The 26,185-nt window shown below is 57.7% G+C and overlaps 10 protein-coding genes across 10 annotated transcripts; 3 read left to right on the top strand and 7 right to left on the bottom strand.

The window, feature by feature from the left end:
- Positions 1-657: 657 nt before the first annotated feature.
- On the top strand, positions 658-2,990 carry DICSQDRAFT_123087 (uncharacterized protein; the record flags this gene model as incomplete). The annotated part of the gene is made up of 9 exons (XM_007359906.1): positions 658-936; positions 1,155-1,217; positions 1,453-1,553; positions 1,622-1,640; positions 1,700-1,869; positions 1,928-1,954; positions 2,023-2,550; positions 2,608-2,709; positions 2,768-2,990. 9 exons carry the CDS (start codon positions 658-660, stop codon positions 2,988-2,990), a joined length of 1,512 nt encoding a protein of 503 aa, XP_007359968.1.
- Positions 2,991-3,515: 525 nt separating this feature from the next.
- Positions 3,516-4,611, bottom strand: DICSQDRAFT_141991 (ubiquinol-cytochrome c reductase iron-sulfur subunit; the record flags this gene model as incomplete). Its single annotated transcript, XM_007359905.1, has 4 exons — positions 3,516-3,575; positions 3,634-3,662; positions 3,725-4,243; positions 4,380-4,611. The coding sequence occupies 4 exons, from the start codon at positions 4,609-4,611 to the stop codon at positions 3,516-3,518; spliced, it is 840 nt and encodes a 279-aa protein (XP_007359967.1).
- Positions 4,612-4,882: 271 nt separating this feature from the next.
- Positions 4,883-6,752, bottom strand: DICSQDRAFT_176239 (PLC-like phosphodiesterase; the record flags this gene model as incomplete). Its single annotated transcript, XM_007359904.1, has 10 exons — positions 4,883-5,105; positions 5,162-5,225; positions 5,284-5,539; positions 5,599-5,678; positions 5,741-5,949; positions 6,017-6,122; positions 6,193-6,261; positions 6,316-6,367; positions 6,486-6,541; positions 6,606-6,752. 10 exons carry the CDS (start codon positions 6,750-6,752, stop codon positions 4,984-4,986), a joined length of 1,161 nt encoding a protein of 386 aa, XP_007359966.1. The 3' UTR covers positions 4,883-4,983.
- A 605-nt stretch (positions 6,753-7,357) lies between these two features.
- DICSQDRAFT_94699 (uncharacterized protein) lies at positions 7,358-8,027 on the bottom strand. The gene is made up of 4 exons (XM_007359903.1): positions 7,884-8,027; positions 7,799-7,829; positions 7,624-7,735; positions 7,358-7,561 (listed from the first exon to the last, which is right to left on the bottom strand). The coding sequence occupies exons 1-4, from the start codon at positions 7,935-7,937 to the stop codon at positions 7,450-7,452; spliced, it is 309 nt and encodes a 102-aa protein (XP_007359965.1). The 5' UTR covers positions 7,938-8,027; the 3' UTR covers positions 7,358-7,449.
- Positions 8,028-13,335: 5,308 nt separating this feature from the next.
- Positions 13,336-15,305, top strand: DICSQDRAFT_94692 (ribonuclease H-like protein). Its single transcript, XM_007359902.1, has 4 exons — positions 13,336-13,873; positions 13,924-13,992; positions 14,042-14,263; positions 14,329-15,305. Exons 1-4 carry the CDS (start codon positions 13,537-13,539, stop codon positions 14,958-14,960), a joined length of 1,260 nt encoding a protein of 419 aa, XP_007359964.1. The 5' UTR covers positions 13,336-13,536; the 3' UTR covers positions 14,961-15,305.
- A 1,255-nt stretch (positions 15,306-16,560) lies between these two features.
- On the bottom strand, positions 16,561-17,161 carry DICSQDRAFT_130669 (uncharacterized protein; the record flags this gene model as incomplete). The annotated part of the gene is given in 4 exon segments (XM_007359901.1): positions 16,561-16,581; positions 16,600-16,632; positions 16,810-16,990; positions 16,997-17,161. A coding segment is annotated over 1 exon segment (181 nt), but the record flags the coding sequence as incomplete, so codon positions are not given.
- Positions 17,162-17,427: 266 nt separating this feature from the next.
- On the bottom strand, positions 17,428-19,155 carry DICSQDRAFT_130668 (uncharacterized protein; the record flags this gene model as incomplete). The annotated part of the gene is made up of 5 exons (XM_007359900.1): positions 17,428-17,611; positions 17,685-17,943; positions 18,099-18,411; positions 18,470-18,769; positions 18,827-19,155. A coding segment is annotated over one exon (185 nt), but the record flags the coding sequence as incomplete, so codon positions are not given.
- A 93-nt stretch (positions 19,156-19,248) lies between these two features.
- Positions 19,249-20,939, bottom strand: DICSQDRAFT_150899 (laminarinase; the record flags this gene model as incomplete). Its single annotated transcript, XM_007359899.1, has 7 exons — positions 19,249-19,552; positions 19,613-19,669; positions 19,729-20,079; positions 20,153-20,221; positions 20,296-20,342; positions 20,563-20,733; positions 20,797-20,939. The coding sequence occupies 7 exons, from the start codon at positions 20,937-20,939 to the stop codon at positions 19,479-19,481; spliced, it is 912 nt and encodes a 303-aa protein (XP_007359961.1). The 3' UTR covers positions 19,249-19,478.
- A 1,748-nt stretch (positions 20,940-22,687) lies between these two features.
- On the top strand, positions 22,688-23,353 carry DICSQDRAFT_130666 (uncharacterized protein). Its single transcript, XM_007359898.1, has 2 exons — positions 22,688-22,767; positions 22,824-23,353. Exons 1-2 carry the CDS (start codon positions 22,742-22,744, stop codon positions 22,969-22,971), a joined length of 174 nt encoding a protein of 57 aa, XP_007359960.1. The 5' UTR covers positions 22,688-22,741; the 3' UTR covers positions 22,972-23,353.
- A 664-nt stretch (positions 23,354-24,017) lies between these two features.
- Positions 24,018-24,738, bottom strand: DICSQDRAFT_130665 (uncharacterized protein; the record flags this gene model as incomplete). The annotated part of the gene is made up of 1 exon (XM_007359897.1): positions 24,018-24,738. A coding segment is annotated over exon 1 (295 nt), but the record flags the coding sequence as incomplete, so codon positions are not given.
- Between the last annotated feature and the right edge of the window lie 1,447 nt (positions 24,739-26,185).

The following is a 26,185-nucleotide window of genomic DNA, read 5'->3' as shown; positions in this document are numbered from 1 at the left end:
TGACGCACAGTACACTCTTAGAGCGGCTGGGCCCTGAGCGGGTCCCACGAAATGTCATCTGGTTAAATACATGACGCCGCCTGCAGAGATTCGAGCTTGAACTTAGAGAGACACAGGTTGCGCTTGTCGTCATTCATGCCACATTAGATCGGAATAAAGCTATTGAAACGTTCACGAAGCACGGGCATATCCCACGTGGAGAATAAAAATGTTGAAAGGCGTTGAGTGTACCGGGGGGGATCAAATATAAGGAAGCTCAAATAAACGAGAAGCGCGACCACAATTGGCGCCCATATGTGAGAACGTTCGGTAGGGGTGAGTTCATGGCGACCGCGCAGTTTGTCCCGTCGCCCGGGATACTATGATTGCATTTTGTCATTCGGTGCGCGGCATAGGGCGCGCCCGGCGTATAAACGAGCTCGCGGCGGTATTTCTGGGTTGTTTGCGTGAGAGGGTGGTCCGGAGTGGGGGACATACGAGGGCCAACGGGCGGCTGTTGGTTCGGCACGCGGGAGGCATGAGGCGCTCCGGGGTTCTGCGATTGGCCGAGGCGGTGTGTCGGAGCAAAGGGTGCATTCTCCGCTGTCGGCCGTCAAAGCATGCCACAAATTTGGCAGAACGCCGCTTGTTCCCTGCCTGCTACCACCATCGTCTTGCATGGCCGCCTCTCCTCTCGCTGCCCATACAGATAGCGAGCGTGCACCTGTGAAGCACTCAGACAGTTGGAATCCTATGGACGACTCCGCCCGCGACCACATGGGTCCTGGCGGGGACTTGGACCTCAACGGCGGTGCGCCTCCCGCTGATGACCGTGCCGTCCCGGGTGCGGAGGGGGCTGAATATCCAGCCCCTGGCTCCGTCAATGGCAACGGGACAGATAGTGGGGATGCCACTGCCCGCTCGGACGCTGCTCAGCGCGGCGAGAAGATTGTCAAGGTGCTTAGTCGGTCTCTCTCTTTTCTGTCCTCAGTTTGTTGCCCTCCTATCCTCTCTCTCTCTCCTCTCTACCTCTCCTATCGTCCTCTGCCCTGTAGGCTCGCCCTTTGCCCTGCTCTTTTCCTCGTCCACCACACTCTCCTCGCGCTTACCTCTCATGCTGCACCGCACTCTCACTCGTGGCTGGAGCTTGCCATGTCCCGCTCGAGATTTTTCAGGACCCACAGGGCTTCGTGACATGGCAACCATCGTCCGCGAATGGGCTCGCAGCATCCGCTACGGTACGGTGCGGTATGGGACCTCTCCTTCGAGGCCGCATAATGCGATCTTGGCTATCTGTCGGCGAAAGCGCCCCTGTCTTCTCTCTCGAGCGCCGCTCTGCCTTCTATCGCTCTTCTTGCTATTTGTCCTCTCTGCTGGCTTCTGGTTTGATTCATATCGCTGACGGCTTCTGCTCTCATGCACCGCTCGTCTCTGGGCATCCGCTCTCGCGTCTGCGCTCCTCTGGGACTACAGCTGAACAAAGTCTACATCGGCGGTCTCCCTGAGCACACCCGGAAAGAGGACCTGGAGAGTTGCTTCGGCAAGATTGGGAACATTGTGAATATCGAACTCAAGTGAGTTGGCGCTCGGTCTACGCGCGCGAGGCAGTCACACTAACCAAGGCGATGCATCGTGTGAATAGGGTGGGGTACGGATTTGTGGTACGTGGCAAGAACCGTCTGGCCATAGAGTTCTCGACCTGACCGCCGTCTTCTGACAGGAATTCGATAGTCGCGAAGCTGCGGAAGAAAGCGTGGCCAAATACCACGAGGGCTACTTCATGGGGAACAAGATTCGTGTCGAAATATCTCATGGTGGCGGCAGAACTGCGAAGTACAGCGGCGACCCTGGTGCCTGCTTCAAGTGCGGTCAAATGGGTCACTGGGCAAGGTCAGCGTGCGGTCAGAGTTGTTGCTGTCTTAGTTGAAATTCAACTTGTCTCCACCAGGGAGTGCCCCAATCATCTCGCCGCAGGGTATGTATCTTCGGAAGCATCGTAGCGTAGTTGGATGATGTCACTGAGACACTTGCTTGATTACTCAGGCGTCGTCCGAGCCATCTTGGAAGTGAACCTCCACTCATTGACCGTCTCACGGCTGCCAGGGACTACCCGCCTCCGCTGCGGGACTATCCTTACCGTGGTGACTACCCGCGTTACCCGCCTCCTGGAGATCCTCGTTACTATGATTACCCTCCGCCACCCAGGCGGGATGGCTTCTATGGGCGGCCGCCTTCGCCTCCCAGGGACTACCGCGACTACCCCCCGCCGCCTATCCGGTCTGCTAGGGACTACGACGATTTCAGGATGAGGGGTGCTCCGCCCCCTCCCGCTCGTCTTGACTCTCGTGGCTATTATCCTGAGGGCGAAGCTGTGCCTCCCCCTGGCTACCCTCCTCGTGGCTACCCTCCTCCGCCTCCCAGGGACTACTACGACCGCTATGATAGGAGGACGGGAGCTCCTCCCGACAGGTATGGTACGTACCCGGCTCCTGCGTCTGTGAGGCCCAGGACTCCGCCCGGTGCTCCGCCTGCACGTGCTGCTCGTGATGACTACGATCGTCCGCCTGTTCGGTACGTTACTGTCATAACCAATAATGCTTCCGTGCCTTGACCTGTGCTACCGAATAGCGAATATCCTCCCTCTGAGACGCGCGGTAGAGCCGCTTCTCCGGCTCGTTATGCCGACTATCCTCCCCCGCGTACTGGGAGCGTTGAGGCCCCACGCTACAGGTACAGCCTACGCTCCGGATGGCGACACGATTGTCTCTGACAAATTGACCTCCTACAGGCGTCGCTCTCAGAGCCCCCCTGCCCGTTCCGCTTCTGGCGCCCCTTACGAACCGGCGGGCTACACTAGCACTGGCGGTGCAACCTACAACGGCAGCTCTGGAGGCTACGGCACCAACGGCTACTCCAACGGCGCACCTGCTAGGAGCTCTGGCAGCACTCGAGACTACCCACCTCCCCGCTCTCGGGAGGTCGAGCCCGCTGGCGGCTACCGGCGCTCCTGAGCTGGGCATGGTCTTGGCGCAAGAGCGCGCTCGGAAATGTAGTCACAGCACCCATACGCGGCCTCTCTATGCGCTCTCGTGGTATATGCGATGTTTCGTTGTGTCGTCTTGGCTCGCTGTAGTTGGCGCGATCGAGTTGTGTGTGGCGCTCTAGGCTTGTTGGCTTGTCGTCTGGCAGTTGGGCACTTAAAGGCCTCTATTAGTGGGCGGCGGTTGGTTCGCATACCATCCAATGTCTCTGATATGGGCTTGGTGTCCCTGCGTCTGTCTCCGAATCTCTCCTTGATTTGTCTGCTCTAGTATCTTGCTCTGTCCCTCACTATATAAAACCTTATATCGAGTTTCGTTGCCGTCGCCGCTGTGGACCGATAGTTGTAGCTGACAATGTGATGTTGTGTTGACACATGCCGTGCAATGTGTGTGCTCACTCAACGTAACCATGCACGATACATGGGTTAAGGATAGTTAGGAACGTAACAACATTAAGATTATTGTACGCTCTACGAATATGCGACGCCAAGTCTATCAACCGATGATCATCTTGTTGTCCTCGATAAAGTCGTACTGAGGAATTTCTAGGTTGAGCTGTAGACGGAGATGGGTTAGGCAACTGCAGAGCATGTCGGAAGACGAGCGAACTCACAGGGGCAGGACCCTTGCGGATACGTCCGGCTGGGCGGGAGTAATGAATGGTAAGCGATATAACTTCTAGAGCCGTGATACGCCAAACTCACAAATATCGTAGTGGGAGCCGTGGCACGGGCAGAACCAGCCTCCGTAGTCACCAGCCTCGCCGATGGGCACGCAGCCCAAGTGGGTGCAGACGCCGAGCATGACGAGCCACTCGGGCTTCTTGGTGCGCGCCTCGTCGGCCTCGGGGTCGCGCAGGCCCTTCCAGTCCGTGTTCCGCGCCTCCTCGATCTCGTCCGGGGTGCGGTGGCGGATGAAGACGGGCTTGCCGCGCCACTTGATGATCACGTTCTTGCCCTCGGGGATCGCGGCGAGGTCGAGCTCGACCTTGGCCATCGCGAGCACGTCCGCGGAGGCGGACATCGTCGCGAGGAACTCCGTCACCGTCGACTTGGCCGCGGACGCGGAGAGGAGGCCGAGCGAGCCGATCATGAGGTAGGCGAGCCCGCGGTTCGTCGTCTCGCTCTTGGCCTCGTACTTGGAGAAGTCGGGCACGTTCGGCGCGTCGCGGTTCGCCACGGACGTGTGCAGGAGGCGATGCTGGGTGATGCCAGTGACAGGGGCTACGGTTGCGATGCGTAGGTGGTGAGCGAGAGTTAAGACATCGAGGAAGGAGTGAGCCAAGGAGAAAATGGTGCGAATGGCGCAACTGCTTGCAGCATTCCGGATGGGTTTTGGAACACGGCTATGGCTACTCACCACTTGCAAATGACCGCGAGACGAGGCCCGAAGGAGACCGGGATACCCTCGTCACCCACTTAGCAGGTACGTCAGAGCGAGGGCCAGCAGCGCCATGTCCGTGGTCGTGCCCGTGGCCGGCGGGCTGGCGGACAGAGAGGTTGACAAGGGGGGCAACGGGGACGCCCGATGCGAAGGTGCGGACGGTGGTGGGGATGGTCACGGCCTTTTTGGAGAAGTGGACGGCAGCCATGGCGGTAAGGAAGGTATCGAGCGACGAGCTCGCTGTGCGTAGTGACGAGCTCAAACGGGGCGGAGTTTTGATTCAGACGCTCACCCGACCCTCTCCGTTCTCTTCCGCCGGCGTCTGCTCAATCCGGAGTCTCCCATTGGCCGGCCCGCATACAGCCAGACTTCGTCTCGACTTCATAGTGCAGGAGTTCGACTCTCGCACCGGCCACTGCAAAGAAAAGCCCATTCTACTTGATTCCATGTAGATGTTGGGACAAGTTGGGTATCTAAGTGTCTATTCTATGTAAGATCTGAACTACTACAAGTACAGTAGTCTAGTGTCCTTCGCAGCTTCCTAAACTCATCATGATATACGAGTCGAACATTCTCCGCATCAAACGTGGAGCAGCTGCTTCGCGAGATGCTCCTCTAGACATGACAACACACGCTGCTTCGGGTACTTGGGTGCGACAGGGAGACCTCTGTGCTTCGCCAAGCGGCGAACGTGATTGGGGTCTGAATGGGAGAGTCCAGTCAGCTAGGAGCAAAGCCCCCACCAGGTGCGGACTCACAGTCCGTAATGATACCATCCGCGTTCCAGTCCAGGAGTTGCTCGACGATGTTCAGCCTGTTGACCTATAGAGGAACCGTGAGCACAGATGACCTTCTATCTCCGGTGTGGAGGTTTACGTACTGTCCACGGCTTGACCTTGAGACCGAGCCGCTGAGCGTGATCGATCATCTCCCTCGTCGTGAACGGCACATATCCCTCCATCTCGGGGTCAGGCACAGGGGTCTCGGATGCCGAAGCAGCAGGCGACAGGACGTCTGCCCGGATGCTGTGCGCGGCTTGTGCGACTTGTCGGAAGATCGACGGCCCCGGGAACGAATCGAGACGCAGGCCGGCGAGCCACGGGCTGGTGCTGTTGTCCGGGTTGAACGCGGTCTCACTGTGGTCGATGGAGGGTAAGGGAAAGGCCCGGTTTGGCGCGTAGCAGAAAGTGCTCACTCCTCGATGAGAGCAGAGGTGGGGATGGAAGGGTCGAGCTCCTTCATGGCAACAAGCGTGCGCCAGTCGAAGCTTTGGTACTGCAGCGTCCTTGTCAGCATCTCGTCTCCTACGCCTGCACGTGGGAAACCGAAGGACCGACCGTGATGGAACGCTTGTACGGGCTCCTGCTGAACAGCTCGTACTGCCTGGCCACGAAGTCGTCTACCCCCAACGTCCGGTTCGGGTACCGCGCATCGATCTTGGACTCGATGTTCCAGAGGACCTGATGCGCGGGATCCGCGCACTGGACGAAGTCGAAGACCTCCTGCATCGTGGATATCCGCGTGCCCGGGAAAGTCAACTGCATCGCTGGATGACGTAGTGCCCATCGGCTCCATTCAGCATCCAGTCCCTGCGTACGAGCATCCGTACTCACGGTAGCCATACTGGCGCTTCGAGCCACAGTCGATCGTGCGGAGCTGCGCGAGCGTCAGGTTCGCGATGTACTTGCCCACGTAAGGGAAGTCGGGATCGCCGGGAAACTGTGGGTTGCGTTGCCGGAGTTACTCCTTCGGGCCACGGTCGCGCGAATTCCAGGAAGGGAGTACGTACCGCCGGCTGGGTATCCTTGCACTTTGCGGGGGTGATCTCCTCGTCGTGCCAGACGACGACGTACCCGTCCTGCATCGCAGTTCGCAAGGGCGCTCACGCAGGAGCAAGGCAGGGATGATTCACCTTCGTGATGCCGTTGTCGAGCTCGAGCGTCGACGCGCCGTCAATGAGGCCCCTGCATCCAGGAGGACGCCACCAGCACCAGGCCAACACGAGCACGAACACCACAGTCCCGTGAACCCAGTCAGCCTCTGATTCCTGAATGACGTTTGACAGCGCAAAATGCCTCTCACCACGCGAAGCTAGGCAGCGTGTTCTCTACCGTATTTCCTCGACCTCCTCGGTGGGCCTGCGTACGACGTGGCGCTCAGCGATCAATACGTAAAAGCATCGACGAGGCAATCTGGCCACACCTGGACGTCATAAAAGCGGCTGTAGCCCTGCGCCGTGCTGCGAGCGGCGTCGAGGGGTATCTGCGTTGGGGCGACGGGGGCGGCCGACGCAACGAGGAGCAGCGCCTCGCTCGCGACGTTGGCCAGAAAGGCAAAGGGGGCGAACATGGTTGGGGTCAGCTGCAGCCGGGCGAGTGGGCGAAACGGTTCAGTCAGACCGGCAAGGGTCCGCTCGGGAATATAAGCGAGCGGATGATGTATGGCATCTGTCGCAGGAGTCCCGTCGCTTCCATAAGCTCAGGCGCGCCGATGCGCATTCGACGGAGACTCCTCGCGGGCCATCGCACGTTCCCAAGTTCGCGGCCGGGCCAGGAGCACAACGAACGTTTATGAAGATCTGCCGTATATGGCAGCTCTCGAGCCATATGCGGCAAGAGGAGAAAACCGCATACGTCCGAGGAGAGGATTTTCTCGCGCATCTCGCCGTGCGGTGGCTAGGGCGGCATCCCATGGGCGGGGAGCAAGCCTATCGCAAGCGAACGTGCTGCACAGCATGCCGGTATGAGACGCAACTCGGATAGCATCAGCGTCAGGGCTCTGGGACCAACGCCGCCCAAGGATGATCGATGAGGCCACAGTCCTGCCATGTTTAGCGAAGGCCAGCGGTCAAGCATGAGACGACGTACAGATAGCTGCGGACGTCCATATTGCTTGCATACAGTCAGAGCATTCAGCTTTGATTGGGTATCCGGCGGAGGCAGCAAGCATGTTTCATAGAATGGGGTGACGGGTGGTATTACAAAGAGAGTGGTGTATGCAGACAGCCGGCCAAGCAACATGTATGATAGAACGGTGAAGAGAGGTGTCAGACGGCATTCGGCCTGTCTTTCGGGTTGTCTTTCGCCACAGTATTGCTGTCTGATGCACCGACATTACCGAGACCCAGGTTCTTCCACTCATCTCGATCCATAAGCCCGCTGAACGAGCATCCCGTCAACTCGCCATACAAAGCTCTTGGAAAGCAAAGGAGACGACGTACCGGGCCATGCGGCACTCCAGATACTCCTTGTTCAGATGTCGGCAGGGGGTGGAGTTGTTAGTGTTCTTGCGCAAGCAGTCGAGGTACCCCTGCATATACTGCTTGCACTCCCCTAATACACGAAGCACGGTCCGGGTGAGTCAAGTTTTCCGGCAAGGCGACCCGATAGGCGCACCATAGTGGTCTAGAGGGAACGACCCTCGGTCCTGGAGACGATTGAGTTACGCCAGAGTCGATCAGGTGCGCATTGCACGACGTACGGGTGGAGACACCGAGAAGCCGCCTGAGAGCGATGGAGGCCGACCGAAGGACATGGCGCGAGATGGTGGCGAGTGCGAAGGACCAGAGATCACCGTCTGCAGGCAAGCGGAGGACGGGCACACGACTATCGACGGGTGACGCGCTCGAGCGCGGAGTAGCGCAAGAGGGCAAGCGCTCACGTGCACCCGCACCAGCACCGCGGCAGGAACGGCGCGGCAGGGGAATTCGGAATTCAAGATAGGCCGAGCAGCAATTCGGAATTCGGATGTAGTACTTAGTACATAGGCCTGCAGCCCAACGTCCGTACGCAAGATAGTGCCTTCGCCCGCCCCAGCGACCCCCTGAACGCAGCGAGCACTTCACGGAGGCCGCTGCCGCCCCTTTCCCTTGTCATGTCTGCCGCCGCCCTCAGTCCGCTGCTGATCTTCCTCCTCTGACGTCTCCCGGCTGCCTTCCTGCTCCGGCGGCTTCTCTTGGCCTGCCGGTCCGCCGCTCCCGCTCCCGCTCCCGCTTCCACTCGCTCCTCCTCCCCCGCCTCCGGAGCTCGACGACGGTGCAGGCTCGAGCTCGGGCACGACGCCCGACAGACGCTTGCTCTTCAGCATCACGATCTCCTTCAGCCACCCGTTCTCGCGACGCAGCTCCGACGCCTCGCGCTCCAGCTCTTCCACCCGCCCAGACAAGTCGGAGATCGTGCGCTCGAGGTTCAGGGTCCACTGTTTCTTCTTGATCCGGAACCGCGCTGCATATACATGTTGTCAGGACGGGACGCGGCACAAGACTGTATCGAACGGGAGGGGAATTGGTACGTCGCTTCCAGCACTCCGGAGCCCGGTCTAGAGGAGAGTAGAAGCGGAACGTGCACTTGACCCTGCGCGGGCATTTCCCGCTTCTACTCCCTCAGTCACGCCATAGGACGGTAGCTTGCGTGATTCGACGCGCAGCAGGAGGCGTTCCGATGCAACCCCCCAGCTCATGCGTAAAGCGCGAAGGCGCACGCAGACACCCTCCGCGCCTTACAGGCGGAGGATCGAGCGCGTGTGCAGGTGCGGGCGGGCAGGGGTACAAGAGGACGGGGCGGGTACGAAAGAGCTCGCAAACGACACGCACCTGACGCAGCAGTGTTCCGCCTCCTCTTGTCCTCCGCGATCGCAGTCGCCTCCGCCTCCGTCGGCTCCAGCGGTGTCCCTGCCTCGGGCGAAGGCGTATTGCTCGCCGACGCCGACCGTGCGATAGGCGGCGGCCCGGGGATGATGCCCTCCATCTGGGAGGAGCCCGACGCCTCTGACGGAGGCAGGGTGCCGAAGTGCCCCGCGGAGAAGCTGTGGCCCGCTTGCTGCTGGTGCGGCGGGGACAGGAAGCCGAACCCCGCCTGCTGCTGCTGTGGCTGCGACGACGGCCGCTGCGGCATCGCGCCGAACTGGGGAGGTGCGAGGGGCTGCTGCTGCTGCTGCTGCTGATGCAGGTGCAGCGGCGGGAGCTGCTGTTGCGACTGGTGCGCGTGCGGGAGGCCGTGCTGCTGTTGTGGTAGCGCGTGCGGATGGAGCTGGGGCGGCTGGCCAGGGGCGCCCTGCTGCCCCTGCAGGAAGTGCAGCCACGGGAGCGCAGCGAGGAACATCTCCGTCAGCGGCGGCGGGGGGCTGCCCCCGCCCGCGGCCTGCATCGGGACCTGCGGGGGGCCCATGAGGGGCGCGGGCGACGGGTGCGGCCGAGGGTTGTGCTGTTGCGGTTGTTGGGGCGGGCCGACCCCGCCGTCCTGCATGGCGCGCAGCGCACGGCTGATCGCGTCCTCGTCGTACCCCGCGGGCATCTGGAACATCCCGCCTGGCCCGGGCCCGCCCCCGGCCCCGCCGAACGGGGGCTGCATGAGCCCAAAGTCTATTTCGGACAGCTGCGAGTGGAGTGGGCAGAGATAAGCATCCAGAAGACGCGCCAGCGGCGGATCTCGTCAGGCCCGCTGCCAAGAGGGCGCAGACGAGCCGCAAGTGCAGACGTACTTACCCGCGGTATGCTCGGCCCCGTCGCTGGCTGTTGCTGCTGCTGTTGCTGCTGCTGCTGTTGGTGCGGCTGTTGGGCGGCCTGCTGCTGGGGCGCATGTCCCGGCTGGCTCGCCGATCGCGTACGCCGCTGTCGCCCCGTGTGCTTGGCCGATCCTGCGCCCGAAGGGTGGTTGGGAGCGTGGCGCGGTTCCATGTCGACGTCTCGTGCGGCTGTCGCGCCAGCGTGGACTGGGTTTGGGCTAGGGCTGTGATGTTTCGGGCTCGGGCTGACGGTGTCTTCCAGAAGTAGCCCCGGCATACTCGACGCTCGTGCAGTATAACAGGCCCGGGAGCAGCGGCGTGGGGGCCCGAGGGGAGTGCGATGCGCGAGCGATTGGCAAATGCAGAGATCCGGCCTCGCCAGCGGCGCGTGTCGAGGGTTCCAAGCTGCGTGTCCCGCGGGGGAAGAGAGAGTGCGGTTGCGAGCACGAAATGCGAAAGGGTCCGTGACGAATGGGCAAGTGGGATTCTGCCTTGGCTCTCCGCGGGCAGCACGCCCCCATAGCGCGATACAGACGATTTGCAATCGCTGCAAGACGTCGCAACGCCAACGCAAGCTGTCGCACTGGCCACCGCCATGATAGGCGGCGACGAGCAGAATGCGCCATCCCACCCCTCGATGGCGACACTCGAACGCCCGCTGGTGTGCCAGACGCCGTCACGTGCCATCCCCCATCCCCTGCCACGACGCGACGCGACGCGTCCTCACGTCCCAATCATCCAGCCCGGATCGACGGTTTTGCAGTGTGATGTATGAAAATTTGGGCGTGCTGTGGTACATAGTGTACAGATGCGTTGTACTACTTACTCTCTCCGAAATACACGACCGTCCACAAGATCGTCAGCGTGCGCATCCAGTCCTTTCATAGAGGCAATCCGCAGATCTCGCAGTCAGTCCCTCCGTGAGTGTTCTCGAACGTACAGTGGGGGCAGATGCGGATCCCTGCACCAGCACCGCCGCCTCCCCCAGGCGCAGGTCCGCTCTCCCGCGCGATCTGGTCGAACACCTCCGGAGGTATGTCGTCCGTGTCCATCGGCACATGTCCGCTCGAGGACGGCGGCAGGGGGCTACTGGTCGGGCGTTTGGCTGAAAGAAGACAGAGTTCGGCACAGCACAAGATCGCGATGGCGTAAAAAGAACTTACGCGCTGCTTCCCGAGCGAACGTCATGAGCGTGAGCCAGCCTTCTGTTCGCACGAGATCGTCGAGCACCTTGTCGTCCTCCAAATTGGGCGCGGTCGCCGTCCGGATGATGACCTGCATGTCATTCTGAGTGCGCAGGCAAATGAGGCTCACGCATCCCTCGTGTGGACGATTAAAGGACTTACCGCACTGACGAGGCCGGTAGTGCCGAGGAACGCGACCAAGTGCCAGTCGCTGAGGAAGCGCGCAAGTGTTTTCCGTTTCTGGCGATCGCCCCCTTGCGAGCTCTCGTGAACGTCGTACGCGTCGATCTCCGCGAGTCGGTGCAGCACGCTCTCGATGCTCTGATCCTCCAAACCCGGCCTGTTTTCGATCTTGTATTGCGTCGAGCGGAACAGGGGGGAAGGATTTTGAGGGAATCCATGAGAGACCTTGATCGCCATGCGTGAGATCAGGCACGGATAGAGATGGGAAGAAGATTTACGTTGACCAAAAGGTACTCCACCGGAAAGCAGGGCTTCGCGTTTTTCTGCACATCCAAGTTGTACTCATTCTTGTACCGGAAAAACACCTCGGGCACGTATCGCGTGTCATCTTCCTCCTTCACCCGCATGATCCCGGGATCGACGCTCGCTTCGATCATGTCCGCATCAACCATTGCGCAAGCCTGCTCGGAAACTTGGTACGCAGAGATGTCCACACCACCCTCCGCGGTACCAGTGAGCACCGCCGTGACCATCCGTGAGCCGAACTTGCCGGTGAAGGATGACTTGCTCGGCAAGGGGTTCGCGTTCTGAACGATAGCTGCGAAGATGATCTCCAACGAAGACAAGTAGAACGACTGTGGGTGCCGCTTGTACTTGACCTTCGTCCTGTCCTCTTCCTCAGGTTGGAGATCGGTGAAGATGTATCCCACGATCTGCAGGGGCGTCGTCGCCTGCTTGGCAAGCTGACGTATCCGCTGCTCATCTTCCCAGGGTAGGCCAAGCTCTAAACCGTCGACTTCTCCTTGCTGCGGCGGTTCGTGAATCGCCTCGACCACGGCCTTGACACCCAAGGGCACGTCAGGATAAGGCTCGTAGTGTCCAATGAGCCAACCGAAACGCTGCGTCCCGGTGACTCGCCATGCTTGCAAGAACCTCTCGATGATATCTTCTGATGCGATTTCAACGTGGTCTACCATCCGGAACGGTTGGCTCTGAAGGGTAATGGCGGAAGGCTGACATCCGGTACAGATACCGGCTGGCCATGGCGCGTGCCCGCCAGTAGGACATGGGACTTTGACCTTGTACGAAGATGGGGTCAAGGGAGGGAGGATGGAAGTCACGGACGCGGACGAGGAGGCTTTGGGGGTGTTCTTGCGGACGTAAGCGTGATACGAGAGGTGTTTGATGCTATTTTTCGCGTGGTACTCGGCATCGTAAGGTTCCAAGGGCATGCAGTAGTCGCACATGGCATTTGCCCCGTGCTTGCAGAAGCGAGTGTCGCGCGGGCGCGGGATCTTACCCTCCTGCGAGCGCCAATACCTGTCTACCGCGTCTTCCTCTACGCCTTCCCAAGGACGAGCGGCCCCCGCGGTGGTCGCAGTTACTACGGTAACGCTCGGTTCTGGTGCGGGTGCAGAGCGAGTCTGATAGCCAACGAAGAGAAGATCTCCATGTCTTCCAGAGATACCGCAGCATGAGCATCTGCGGTAACGGGGGGCACGATAGGACGTACTTGAAACCGAGCGACTGAAGGTTCCGGCCTGTTAAGGTCGTGACAGGGACTTCGTTACCGCGCGGCTGGTTGGAGATCGTGACGGTGTGCGGATCTGCCTCAGGTGCCGTTTCTAGGATCTAGTACCTGTGAGACGTACGTCCGCGAGCTATGCGAAACCGAATGACCTTTGCAATCAGCTCCGATACATCGCTCGTGGGCTGGAACTCGAAGCGAAAGTTGCCGTCTCTTGATCGGATTCGAATGAGCTACAAGTTCAGCATTCAGCATAAAGCAGCGCATGAAAATTATTCAAGAATATACCATGACTAGAGTGTGGTGTGGTGGTTGGGACTGAGAACGACGCGTCTGTCTGAAGGAGATCAAGAGTTCCAAGATGACGCGTCGCGTGCTGCTTACATAAGCCACGACTCTACAGCACGCACACGTGACCTACCATACAGGGCTAGCGCCCATTTTAGAGTTGAGAGACAGACTGAACCGGACTCTGCCGCCCATCCAGGGCCTCTACTTACCACAGCCGCCTCCGTTCTCCGTCCACCGTCCGTCTCGATTCTCCTCCTTTCTTATCTTCCCTGTCTCTGCGGCTCTTTTTCGAGCGGATCTCGCCCACGACCTTCAAGGAGGCCTTGTTGCAACCGCCGATCACATCGCGCCGTCACTGTCAGGTCGCACTGGATACCTTGTTCCATACTCCACTTTCTCTTTCATGGTCTCCGTATAAGTCTATCACCGTCCAAGTACCCGTTCAATGTCTGCCTTCCAAGCATCCTCCTTCTCTCCCGACATGGTCGTGACTGCCGCTTCTTCCTCGGACAGCCAGTCCAACGACTCGGCACAGCCTGAGGAGCCCCCTCGGGTCTATGACTTCTATTCTTACGCTACCAAGTCCCCTGGCACTCGTCTGGTCTACATCCAGAACCCGATCACTGCCGATGTCGCTATCTCTCAGCTCGACTCTAAAGTACTCGGGTTCGACCTAGAGTGGAGGCCGAACTTCATCAAGGGCAACCCTGAGAACCCGGTTGCACTGGTTCAGCTCGCAAGCGAAGACACCATACTCCTTATTCATGTTTCCTTCATGCACGGTATGTCTCTACATTCCCCGGCTCGAATCATCCCTCAACCTTCGAAGCAGCCTTCCCTGAGAAGCTGAAGGAACTGCTGCTGGATCCAAACGTCGTTAAGGCTGGTGTAGGAATACAGAGTGAGTCATATCCGCAGCCTCCCCTAAACACGACTAACCTGATCTCTAGAGGATTGTAAGAAGTTGTGGATCGATCACCGCGTGGATACTCGTAACTGCGTGGACCTCTCGCTCTTGGCTCGTACTGTGGACAATGCCCGATGGAAGGGCAAGTACGCGAATCCTATCGGTCTCTCACGACTCTGCGAGACGTATGAGGACCTTACCCTCAACAAGGGTAAGATCCAGACGAGCAACTGGGAGCGGCCCCTTGATTTGCGTCAGCAAGAATGTGCGTGGACCCATTCCTGCCCTCTGACCACGGCGTCAGTGCTGATTGTCTATCATTCACTCCAGATGCTGCCAACGACTGTCATGCTGGACTGGTACTATACAAACGACTAGCCGAGATGGCTACGGCCATGTCACCAGTGCCCCACAGGGTATGGTACTCGTTTGACACGATCTCGGGTATGCTTTACCAGCCCTCCTCCGGCGTGATATGGCACCCGTTCAACCCCTACTACGATCCCGGTCCACCGCCGCCCCCTCGACTACCTAAGGCGGTGGACGCTGAGAATGGGCACGATCCCTCTCAGCGGCCCGTCCGGGGTCGCTGGCGGAACAACCGCACACGACCGCAGCGACCGCTTTCTCCGTCGGCCTCGTCCTTCGTTCCGGGCGCGAAGGAGCATTCTCCATCGCCCTCACCCAGCCCTCTTCCGAGTCTGGGGCCGAACTACCGATCCCCCACTTCGTTCCCCCACGCGAACAACGTCGTGGTAACCGCGCCCATGTTCTCGACAGACGCCGACGGGTTCCCCCTTCTTCCCCGAGCAGCGCCAGGCGTGTGGCAGCAACCACAACCTTACCGACCCAGGTCATTCCGCGGTGCCGTCCCCGGCACTGGGCAAGTGCGCATGCAGGCTGGCCGCGGACGTGGCCGGGGAAGGGGCGGCTACCCCATCGCTGTTGCGCCAACAGGTTGAACGGTCTCCAGCGTTTTCTCGTTCCTCTCGTGCGCTTGTTGCCCTACTATTGATTCCCTTACCGTCCCAGATTCTTTTGTTGTTGCCATATGTTGGGTATTACATTATGCGGAACTCCCTGAGTGGGTCCGCTCAATTTTGACTGTCGGATGTTGTTGTCGATACTGCTTTCCCACCACTAACGACTCCTCTCGCCCCACGTCACCTTCCGTCTGCATCCACAAGCACATCCCCACTCACGCTCATGTCCTTGTTCGCGTTCATGCAGATTTGCATGGTTTATGCGTGCCCCCGCCCCGTGTATGCTCTCGGTCTATATCTATGCTGTATACTACACACCATGACTCCCATCTGTTGCTTCGCTTTCGGATATAGTACCGAGTTTGCCGACTAGCTCAAAGGCCTGACGATCCATATTTACGGGTAGGGAAGTGGGTTGGCGTGTCGTCCGAGGCCAGTGGTTTGACACTCATAGCGCAGATGCAACGGCGATGGGACAGTAGGCAAGAGGTGCCTGGGAGCCTGAGGTATAGATCCAGGTCAGTCAACACCCCACGATGTGGCTGCTATCTACCTGTTGATTCCACGCTTTGACGGTCAGTCGACTGTCAACATGATCAGATATCCAAACCTACCTCTGCGGACGGGCTTCTCGGTCCCGCTTGCTGTAGCGAGAGCAGAGCCGATTCTAGTTTCCTCAGCGGCCCAGAGCAGCCATCGGTCCATGATGCGACCGCGACAGCGGGACTCTTATCCCGAATAGCCCCAGCTCACGAACTCGGGCTGAGGGCTTGCATATGACCTTATGCTCACTAGGTCTCATGAGTTGCTGCTGAGGAATTGCCTTGTATATCCACGCCAGCCCGCCCTTCAGCTTCGATTCTTGGGGAGTATCTGTCCGTAGGACGCCCCAAACCGCCGAAGGAACGTTACGTCGCTTCTCCCAGACGTAAGTCATCTGGATGTGTTCCTCTCAGCGATAGTGCTCACTTTGCCCTAGGTAGTTCTAATTTCTCAAGAGGATAGGGCGGTACGGTAGGAAGTCCAACCATTCTACTTCATAGGCAGGGTGCCGCGGCTTAGCGCATCGCGCCATGCGCCCAGCGTTGAAGTACGAAGGGGGAGAGGATCTTTTGAGTATGTGGGGTTCACTTTGACCAGAAAATCACATGGAGGGAGTATACGGCAGCATCTCGGCTCCTTGGACGTTTGGGGTGCGAGCTTGACATGCAAACCACATACTCGCCTGATTCGGCATCATGGACCTCGTCCAGAACCACCGTCACACAGGCCAACCTCCGTGAAGGGATCCAGATGCCAACCGCCGAAACACCCGGTCAGCCCGCCCTGCTAGCAGTATATAGGCCTGCATTACATGATGATGTCTGCCCACCCCTACCACCACCTTCTCCGCATCTGCAGCTATTTCGCCGGTCAAACCACTTCGCGCATCAACTCCCCACATACACCGAGTGGACGCAGTACCAATGCGGACATTTTCCTCCGGCTTGTCCTCACGGCACTATATGCCAGTCAGGTATGTGTCGTTTTCAAGTCTCCTCGGTCTCGTGGCCCTGATCCTCGTCTTCGCTCACCCCGTAGCGTCGTTCGACGATATGGACCGCAATCACCTTGAACATCCCAGCCCACCGACTGAGGCAAGCATGCCACCTCGTCACTACCCGTTCAGCAAGGTAGAGCATAGTGCCCGATGGAGATTAAGGAGTTCAGCTTAGTAGGTATCCTTTGTATCCTGTCCGGAGGTGTCATATCTGACGGTCGTCTGCAGGATGTGATGTTGCCCGCCAAAGCCACCTCCTGTGGCCGCTGGAATCTGCATCCGGGAGACCTCCGAGACGTCGCGGCCTGGTCGTGTGTGTTAGGTGGGCCGATGGATTCTGGGGGTGGCTCCCCCTTGTCTCGTCGGTTCCACCGGCCCATGAGAACGGTAGCGGCTGTCTTCTTCTCTCGCCCTCGGAGCCTTCGGTAAGCTGGCTCCCATGATTGTAGGAGAGATCTCTGGCTGACATTCGGTGATCTCGGTCCGTTGTGCTGGGCAAAATCTCGCCAGTCTACACGAGTGTCATAACTGCACCTACCCGTACGAGTTGCCAGTGCCAGTCCTTCACCTAGACTCGGTCTGTGGGTCTGTTTCCGGATGTGGGGGATACCATGATCAGAAGGCGCTGTTTCCGCATGTTGCATCCCTCTGTCGCACATTCAGACGTATCAATCGGATCTCTCCATCGATCTGGCTGGCTCCATGAACTGAACATCGTGTGATGCTCGAATGTTGGCTTTGGTGTGAACCACTCGTACGGGTCGGCCCTGAATGTGATCATGAGAAGGTCCGTGAGTGCGATGTCCACCTGGCAAGTAGAGTAAATGGAGGCTGACGTACGAAGCCATAGGCTATCATGGCGGTGGTCTTTTCCTGGCACATTCCCGAATATTTCACAGTGCTATCTGCCTTGTCAGACGTTGCTTTGAGTCGGCAGAAAGAGTGGCTGCTACGAGAGCACTTGCGATGAGAATCGGCACCCGATATCACAGGCAAAGTTTCCATAGCAAGCTGGCGAGGATCGACGGAGTCTATGGGGGGTAGACCGGTCTGAATGGGCCTCTTTGGCTCATGGAATCACATGGAGCAGGTCAGATTCGCTGTCTGTCGCTTCCTCGGGGCTGAGGGAATCGATCTCTGCTGACGCCTTCCTAATAAGGCAGATGCCAGCCGCAAACCACCTCACACGTCCGGCAGCTCGATATCTGTGAAGGTATGTCCGGAAACTCAAGGCCTCGGCCTCGCGAGGCTGTGTCCACGACACAGGACTGGTTGTCCAAGAATACGCTGCGGTGGTTGACTTTCGACATGAACCGAGAAGCGGCTTGCCAGCCACCACAGACACGAGTATAAAGAGCCGGCCACTACGCTCATCCCACCTCACCTACTACCAGCATCGTCTACCAAGCAGCATACGCCTCAGCATACCAGCTTCTACCCCAGCAGCATACACCTCAGCATACCGACTTCGTCCTAGCAGCATACGCCTCAGCATACCAGTTTCTTCCCCAGCAGCATACGCATCAGCATATACATCAGCATACCAGTTTCTTCCCCAGCAGCATACACCTCGGCATACCAGCTTCTTCCCCGGCAGACGCAGCCTCGCCTCTCATCATCATGTCTCGGTTCTTGTACCCCCCGACTTAGCCTCCCAACTCGAGATTGGATGAGGGAAGGGGTACCATTGCCGCACATGTCTACCTTCACAATCCTACTATCAGACGAACCGACAGCATAAGCGGTAACACACCCTCTTCCGCTAGCTGCGGGACGAGTCCATCGTCGCCTTCCACCATCGAACAATCCGTCCACTCCTGAATATTCAGTCACTACGACTCACGCCAAGCCGCAAATGACGCGCGGCAGCACCCGGGAGAGGGACACAAGGTACGTGTTGACAGCGAGTCTCTTGTTCTGTGTCCGAGCCTGACTCGCTCCATCGTAGTGGAGGTGATCGCGGCCGCCCAACGACAGCCGCTCACCACCTTCAGCAATTCGTTGGTTTCCGGCATCAAGATACCCTACCCGCTAGCGGACGTATGGTTCCCTAGCATCCCGAGACGTCGGGTAGCTAGAGAGCGTGCGTTTGGGTGGCTGGCGGACCTTGGCGCCAGGTCTGGTCAGCCCCCACGGCCTACGCGGACGACACCTGCTGTCTCTCGCGCTCGAGGATAGCGTCCTTCCTACACAATGGCACCGACCCAAGCCGCATGTCGCGCGGCAGCCTTGTAGGAAGGAGCACTCGGTGAGCAGCTTTCAAAGACTAGTTGGCGACGAACATCAGCCTGACACCGTATATCAGAGGTCGGCCGCAAGCAAGACAGTCGTGCGCCAGTCTCTAATGAATGGGACTGGCGTCGAGGTGCGTCCATGGTCGCGCGTGCACTCCCACTCCTCCTCCTCGCCTTCGGCCGGGGTGTGGATCGAGGACTGGAAGTGCGGCGGGGAAGGTTTTGAACGATGGATTTCAATGGATCGTCGGTAGTAGTCGAGGGTTGGTGAGGTTGACGTCAGACGGGAATATTGCGAAAAGCCCCGGACGCGCATGAGTGCAGCCATCCCGAGTTCGCTGTCTTTCTGCCGCTCGGCAAAAAAACTGGATAATACAAAATCTTGTCAACTCGGACAACGTTACCCATGTAAAGAAACGCTTCGTACAGTCAGAGGGATTGGTATCGACCAGACACATAATACACATCAACCGAGCATCGTTGACTCCGTTATGCAAACACTTGTGCAGCGCGCTCTGGAGCATAGGACATTGATATGCCTTCGCAAGCCATCCAAAGTGCTTCTGCATCAGCTCCAGTGCCCGAGAAGCAGGGGAAAGACGGGTTCGATATCACAAAGAAAGGCAGGGGAAAAGACAGAGAGAGACATATCACAACATCGTGAAGAAAGTGATGGCGCGAGGCGGAAAAGGGACAGACACAGGGTATAACGGAAGTAAACATTCACTGATAAACCTTGAGCCATGCGACGTCGAAGTACGCATTGATGAATGCACTAGGGTTCTCGTCCACGTATGCTGGATATAATATTTGATGAGCCTCTGGGAATAGCGAAGAGAGACAGGGATCACGCGTACTAGTGCAGTCCCCGGGGCAGCCATCGTTGGCAAAGACCGCACCAGCCCAATCACCGCCTATCAAATATATTGGTCAGTCTACTCAGCAGATTGTGAGCACGGAGAACGCTGCTCACAAAAGGTAAGGTTGATAATGATGTTGTGCGGCCCAAAGTGCGAGGCCATATCGCACGAAGCGCTCGGAAAGTCCGCCAACGGCGTCCCCCATTTGTCCGTGTCGACGCTCGTCCCGCCATTGAGCACGTCGTTGGGGATCGACCCGCTGTTCCGCGACCAGAGCCAGACCTTCACTCCCGAGTTCGAGCGCTCCATCGCGTAGAAGCCACCTCCAGCAGCGTTGAACGCTGGCCCGTACGAGGATGCGTCGGTGGAGGTCACGCCGCAGCCGCTGTTGCCGGTCGCGTTGACGTCGCAATTGTCGCCGGTGGAGGTCCCGGTCATAGTGCGTGTCCCTCCGACCGTACAGCCTGTCAGGGCACGGGTACGGTCAGGGAAATCTGAGCGTGCGGAGGACGAAGCAGGAGAACACATTTGACGAACCCGAGTTGGTGTGGAGCGTGGCCTGGTCAGACCCGTGGTCGTTGACGCCCTCAAGGATATCGATCTCTCCTACCGATCAGGACAAGTCCGTGGCCAGACTACTAGTGAGCTCACAAGTGCCTGCACTTGGGCGGAAGACTCACCTTGGTTGGGCCAATCCTGGCCAACCTCCCACACTGCTGGCCATGTCCTACAAACGGATACGGAGGTGTCAGACAAGACGACGCACATCAATCCCAGCCAGCATCTGGACTGGTACTTTGACGGTGACGTCGGTCCAGGAGCTTGCTGTAGCCCGGACGAAGCATGAGCGACTCACCCGCAGCCCTGAGGCATGTGCCGGATGTTCCATCTATCGGCAGCGTGGTCGTAAGCTTCACATCTACCTAGCGGGATCGCGGTGACAGGACCATGAGGTACGCACATGGTTTGAGTACACCTTGTTGCTCTGCAGCCGGACAGAGTTACGGCCAGCGCCACTCGCGCTGAGCACCGTCGTGTGGTCCGCGCGGAGAATGAGTGTATCGCCCGAGGCATAGGTAAGGTTCTGTGCGAGCGCGGTCGCCTGGTCGACATAGTTCCTACATGATCGACCGAACACACTGTCACCATCTCGAATTTGTCAGATCAATCGGAAGACTTACACTCGACCGTGGGCGGGGTCGGCGATGGCCTCGTGCGTGAAGCCGGAGAGGAAGTCGTTGCCTTGGAAGCTGTCAGTCTGCGAATAGGTCGCACTGAGTGCGGGAGCGACAACGCAGGCAAGGATGAGGACAGTGGAAAGCATGGCGTTGGAGTTCACACTGCAAGATAATCACGAATATGCGAGCTGGAAGACCTCAAAGGGGAGTAGCTTACGAGGAGATGGCGTTGAGCGAGCCACATTTATAGGAGCTACCGCTACCGAAGTAGGTTCAGCTTCGCGAGAACTACGGATCGAGAGGCTGCATACCTGAGGCAGAATGAGGGCTGGATTCGGGATGTTGAAGCAGGTGACGGAGGCAGAATGGATCTGTGACCTTTGCTCCTATCAGACACCGAGGGAGCGATGCCGAGGAAGCAGCTGCTAAGACACTAAGGAGTCTAAAGAAGGTGGACGGATAGACATGAGTATATGCGGTCTGGAGAATGTCGGCAGCGACTATGGGGAATCGCAGGGTCACAGGCCCCATCGAACACGGCGCCCGGGAGTCCTGAGGAAGAAAAGCTGCCAGCAATATTCCGAGCACAAAGAGGAGAGCCTCAGCTGTTCTACATGAGGAGTGCGAGAGATGAAGCTCGCCTGTATACCAATGGAAGGGTCATAAGTGAAGACACATGCAAGCCAGCGATGGGTCAACACGTAGGAATAAGTAGGGCCATGGATAATCGCATCGTTCCCGAGTCTGAAGGACACACTCGCGTCCGGAGAGTAAGATGCTTGAAGCACTCGAGATGTCGCGCTCGGCTTTTGCACGCTGGTATCATACACCTAATGACTTGAGCTCTACCACGACACAGGTCGACTGACGCGGCGTGTTTCCGAGGTCACATACGCCCTCTGCTAAATCGCGGACAAACTGAGCCAGAGAGAATGGTCATAAGAACTGTGAGTGGAAGGGTTTGTGGATTGAAAAACATAAGCGAAGGAGCGGGATCTGCTCACGAGAACTAGAAGGCGCTTCTGGCGTGTTCAAGAGACGGACGCTATACGTGCAGCATCCAGACGTCGAGCATGACTGAAAGCCGTGCAGTTCCCTCCCATATGCTGAAAAAGGATGGCGCCAGAGAAGAGGATGTTGAACGACATAGAGTCATCGTCGCGGGTGCATCCCGTCATCTACGACATAGACAGGTATGATGAGAAGTCTGACCATTTTTTCGGAGGAGGTCATACCTGGTGATGACGAAAATGTAGCATCACGCACCGGGGTGGGTGATACGCAAGAGACGTTTAATGGACGACGCTGCAAGAGTACAAGCTGGATTCGAGACAAGGGTTATGTTATGTGAATAGAAAAACGTGGAGCATCAGCTGGGCAGCGGGGACGAGGAGGAGCCTCGGAGCAGGCGAACGCCCGAAGGAGAGATCTTGGTATAATCCAAGTCCCAGAGAATCTCTCTTCACAAGCAGTCAATTGTGTCCTTTCGTCTGGGTGATTTCTCATCGGGTCGTAAGTCATAGCGCCGAATGAGGTTATAGGCCATATACACTACAGGCAGGTGTCCGTCTCTGAACGGGTCGTCCTTGGGCTCCGCCATAGCTTTGGGAGGTCGCGAGATGGCAGCGAGCGAGGGTGTATCTGTGAAATGGCAGTCGAACGAGAGAAAGGGTGGACAATGTGGGCAAAGGTGGCCTCGCCCGCTCTTCTCGGATCAATTTTGAATCATGAATGCCGGGCGTCGACGCGAGCACATGCGTCGCGTTGTTCGTCGCGACATTGACACATCTTCTCTCCGTATTACTGCACCGACGCCTGTGATACCGCTCTGCATTTAGCTTCATTTCTGGGCCGATCAACATACCTTCAATACCTATTTACGAGCAATCCATCCTGGATCTCAGCGGCTATGTCTGAGTATTACTACGTACGCACGGATCCTCCATAGATGCACAGAGCGATCGTCAGCCGCAGGTTTGTCCTTGTTCCGGATTACATGCAATCTCACTCAGACGTCTTCGCGTTTCTAGCAATCCGAGCCCGTCTCTGTCTCACATCTCCCATAGAATCATATGGGATGCGATGCACCTGCCACACCTCGGCTCTCGAAGTAGTCCCCTGCGTGCCGGTCTAGAACCAACTTCACGAGGCTGGCAAGTCGATATTCGTGAACAGTAGCCTGCCAGCGCAACTGCCAGTCGCAGGGATATTCAGTCAACCTATCCTCTGAACAATACACACGAACGTTGACTAGAATCGTCTTCACGCGGGACCCAAACTCGTGAAGGTCAGCCCGGCATCACATCTGTCAGCCAGCCCTGCCGTTGGTTTCAGAACCCGCACCGCACCGCAACCTCTCCTCACCCCCGACCACCATCTTCTCCGCACCTCCGTGGGTTATCCTCATCATCTCGACTTCCTATACGGGTTGGCATGTCGCCCCTTTATCCTCATCCACGCAAACATTGGTTATCCTTATCCACGCAAACGTTAGTTATCCTCATCCACGCAAACGTTGGGCCTCGTCCCTGCTACTACTCATCCGTCTATCGGCAAGGAGAGTTGTCCAGTCATCAGGTCACTTCTGCCTCACACCCGAATCGAGAATGTCGCCGCATCCGGGCAGTTTAATCGCCAATTGCCAAAATCTCTCATGAGTGACAGCTAAGGATGTTCACTCGGTGAGCATGAGTTGATATGCTTGTCCTTTTGCCTTAACCTGACTCCCTTGACGATTCAAGGGCAGTTTTCCCAGTCGCCCACCACCGGCGGAAAATAACGCAGTCGCCGACCAAATCGTCCTCCGTGGGCCCTGGCGTATCTCCCCCAGCACTTCCTGTGCTACGGAGTGTTGGGGTTTGTATGTCAAGTGGGGCTGACGGGCTTGGGCGGTGGCTCCCCCTTGTCTCATCTGCCCCTTCGGCCTACGGAGACGATGGCGGCTGCTTCTTCTCTCCCCCGAAACACTCCGTGAGCTGATGATTCGCACACCTGTGAGAAGTAATATCTGAGGCTCCATTGTACAGTTGCTTGGACAATTCCTCTCCGCTGGGAGGGCATCATGGTCGCACCGATGGTCGTGGACGCTCCTCGATCCCATCCTTCGAGGACCTCCCGCAAGTCTGCGGTCACCACGCCAAGAATCCTGTTGGAAACTCGCGACAGGGAGGATGGGGAGATGCGCTCAACAAGTTTTCCAGAAGCATGGGATATGCCGTTGTACCGTTGTACCCGAATACACAGAGAGCACTTAACTGGATGGTCGCAATGCGAGTTATGTGTGAATGATGTTTGTCTGCAAGTTCAACAACCATCCACACTCCTCTCGATGAGCGAATGCAGCGGTAAGCCTCCCGACAGTCTGGTCCCAGACACCGGCAATCGTCACGCCTAACACTGGTTTGTGAGCCTGCAAGGGTGACAATCGAGAGGTTCACCAGTCTAGACCAGCCGCGGCCGGGGAACAATTCCAGGTGTGGCACATCCAACCAATCTACCTCGCCTGCCTGTTGTTGGAGGTGCGATCGCAAGAAACCCAACCACATCACCTTCCTGTGAAGGCACAATGCTCGCGAATAACGCAGCCTCCCGTGAAGGAACTCAGTCTGTCGGTGATCGAAGTAGTGGTTGACATTCGTCCCGAGCCGAGCAGCGGTTCGCCAGCCTCCGCGCGCAGAGGTATAAAGGGCAGTGCAGGACGGCCAGCACTCCTCGTCACCAACCACCACTATCGAGCCTCTCTACAAGGCATCCCGCCTCAGCATCGATCACCAGCAGTCGTATATGAACACAGCAATTCACTTCTTCTTCTGCCTAGCAATCTCTCACTCTCAGCAACATCCACCATAGTCTCCGATGCCTCTGTTCCTGTTTCATCCGACTCGTCCTCCCGACTCATCATCGAACCGGGGACGGGGCATTCGTGCCCGGCGGTTCCCGCCCGCCTTCGACCTCACTTTCACCTCCTTAATTACGACAACCTGCTCCGGAATATTCACCGCCGACTCCTGGTCGGCTAGAACGGATCACCTCACCTACACGCCCTCGAGATGTTGACCTTCCTGGGGGAGGGACATTAAGGTGAGTCCTGAACTGCCTCGCCTTCGGTCGTATCAGGCTAGTGAGCTGACCGCAGCTGCAGAGGGCCAATTCGGCAACAAAACGGCACGTACGACGCCATATATGCACGTCCTCAGCAAATTGCAAGGACGGCATGAAGACGCGTCCATGTCGGTCTCGAGCAACAGTGTTCATCCCTCCGGGCATGGAGCCCAGATGCCGCGAGACGTCGCGGCAGCGCCTAGAGGGATGCATTCGGTGAGCGCCCTCATCGCTATCCCGTTCCAGCGACCCGGATGGCTGACGCTAGCTCATAGCTCGAGGTCGCTTTGCGGAGTACGCTAGCCGTGGCGCCGCTCGCCAGTCCCATTGGTTTGGGATCTGGCACCGAGGTGATGTCCAAGTCGTGCGCACGTTTCTAACCAGCCCTCGGGCCTTCGGCCGGGGTCGGAGGATGGTTGGGGACTGCAGCAAGGCTGGACGGGTCGAGGCGATGATCAACGCCAGGTTCTTTGTGGAGGTGTCTACGAGGCCGATGTCAGTCGGGATAGCAGAAAAGAGAAAAGCCCGAGTCCACTGGGTTCCTGCCTTACTGTACAAACAAAGTGAATCACAAGGAAACTGTTGGACTCGTATCGTTTGAACTGAGCTTTTGAGGACAAGACAAACGACCAATCACATGTTCAAGTATAACTGCTGGCACCGAGCCCAGATTCTTGGATCTCAACTACGATAACGGCAAAGACACCACAAATTGCACACTGTGCTGTAAGTTCTCGGACTGAGTAAAGTCTATTCAGAATAAGTTGAGCGACTGGACTCACACTCGATCGAATATCGTTCGATTCCACCGTGATAAACTCGGGGCTGTGAAGACAAAGATTAGATCCGACTAGAGTCGAAGCAAGATCTTCAGTCAGTAAGGAAAGACTATATTGCAGCAACGAACTGTACCTAGAGTCGAAGCAAGACTACAAAGGTTAAGTAAGTAACTACAAGTTAGAGGTAGATGTAATGAAGTACTCACTCTTCAGTCAGTAAGGAAAGACTGAAGAGGGAGGACGCAATCTGAAGTCCTTATATACTACAGAGAAGTGTCCATGACTAATCGAAGAGTGGTTAGTCACATGTACCATGGTGCGATGAATAATACGATGGTGAAAGAATTGCGACGTATCGCACCATAGGATGAGTAAGAGATGAGTTAGGCATAGACCTGTCTAGACCGTTCTGGAGTAGTACGGATTGTCCTAGACAGTACCAGAAGAGTCCGGAAGCATAGCTATAGTACACGAGCAGAGAGTCCCAAATATGGTAACATACTACATAAGCG

The sequence above is a fragment of the Dichomitus squalens genome (genome assembly GCF_000275845.1).
Source record: "Dichomitus squalens LYAD-421 SS1 unplaced genomic scaffold DICSQscaffold_1, whole genome shotgun sequence".
Taxonomy (NCBI): Eukaryota; Fungi; Basidiomycota; class Agaricomycetes; order Polyporales; family Polyporaceae; genus Dichomitus; species Dichomitus squalens.
The sequence above is the reverse complement of the archived record's forward strand: the minus strand, read 5'-3'. Positions and strand labels throughout refer to the sequence as shown.

Excerpts from the sequence above, each read along its gene's own strand:
- DICSQDRAFT_94699 (XM_007359903.1), bottom strand. The coding sequence starts at position 7,937 with ATGTCCTTCGGTCGGCCTCCATCGCTCTCAGGCGGCTTCTCGGTGTCT. Across the intron at positions 7,736-7,798 it reads GTTCCCTCTAGACCACTATG|GGGAGTGCAAGCAGTATATG; the intron begins GTGCGCCTATCG and ends TTCGTGTATTAG. Across the intron at positions 7,562-7,623 it reads CTGGAGTGCCGCATGGCCCG|CGGGCTTATGGATCGAGATG; the intron begins GTACGTCGTCTC and ends ATGCTCGTTCAG.
- DICSQDRAFT_94692 (XM_007359902.1), top strand. The coding sequence starts at position 13,537 with ATGTCTGCCTTCCAAGCATCCTCCTTCTCTCCCGACATGGTCGTGACT. Across the intron at positions 13,874-13,923 it reads TCATGTTTCCTTCATGCACG|CCTTCCCTGAGAAGCTGAAG; the intron begins GTATGTCTCTAC and ends CCTTCGAAGCAG. Across the intron at positions 14,264-14,328 it reads TGATTTGCGTCAGCAAGAAT|ATGCTGCCAACGACTGTCAT; the intron begins GTGCGTGGACCC and ends CATTCACTCCAG.
- DICSQDRAFT_130666 (XM_007359898.1), top strand. The coding sequence starts at position 22,742 with ATGCACAGAGCGATCGTCAGCCGCAG. Across the intron at positions 22,768-22,823 it reads AGAGCGATCGTCAGCCGCAG|CAATCCGAGCCCGTCTCTGT; the intron begins GTTTGTCCTTGT and ends TCGCGTTTCTAG.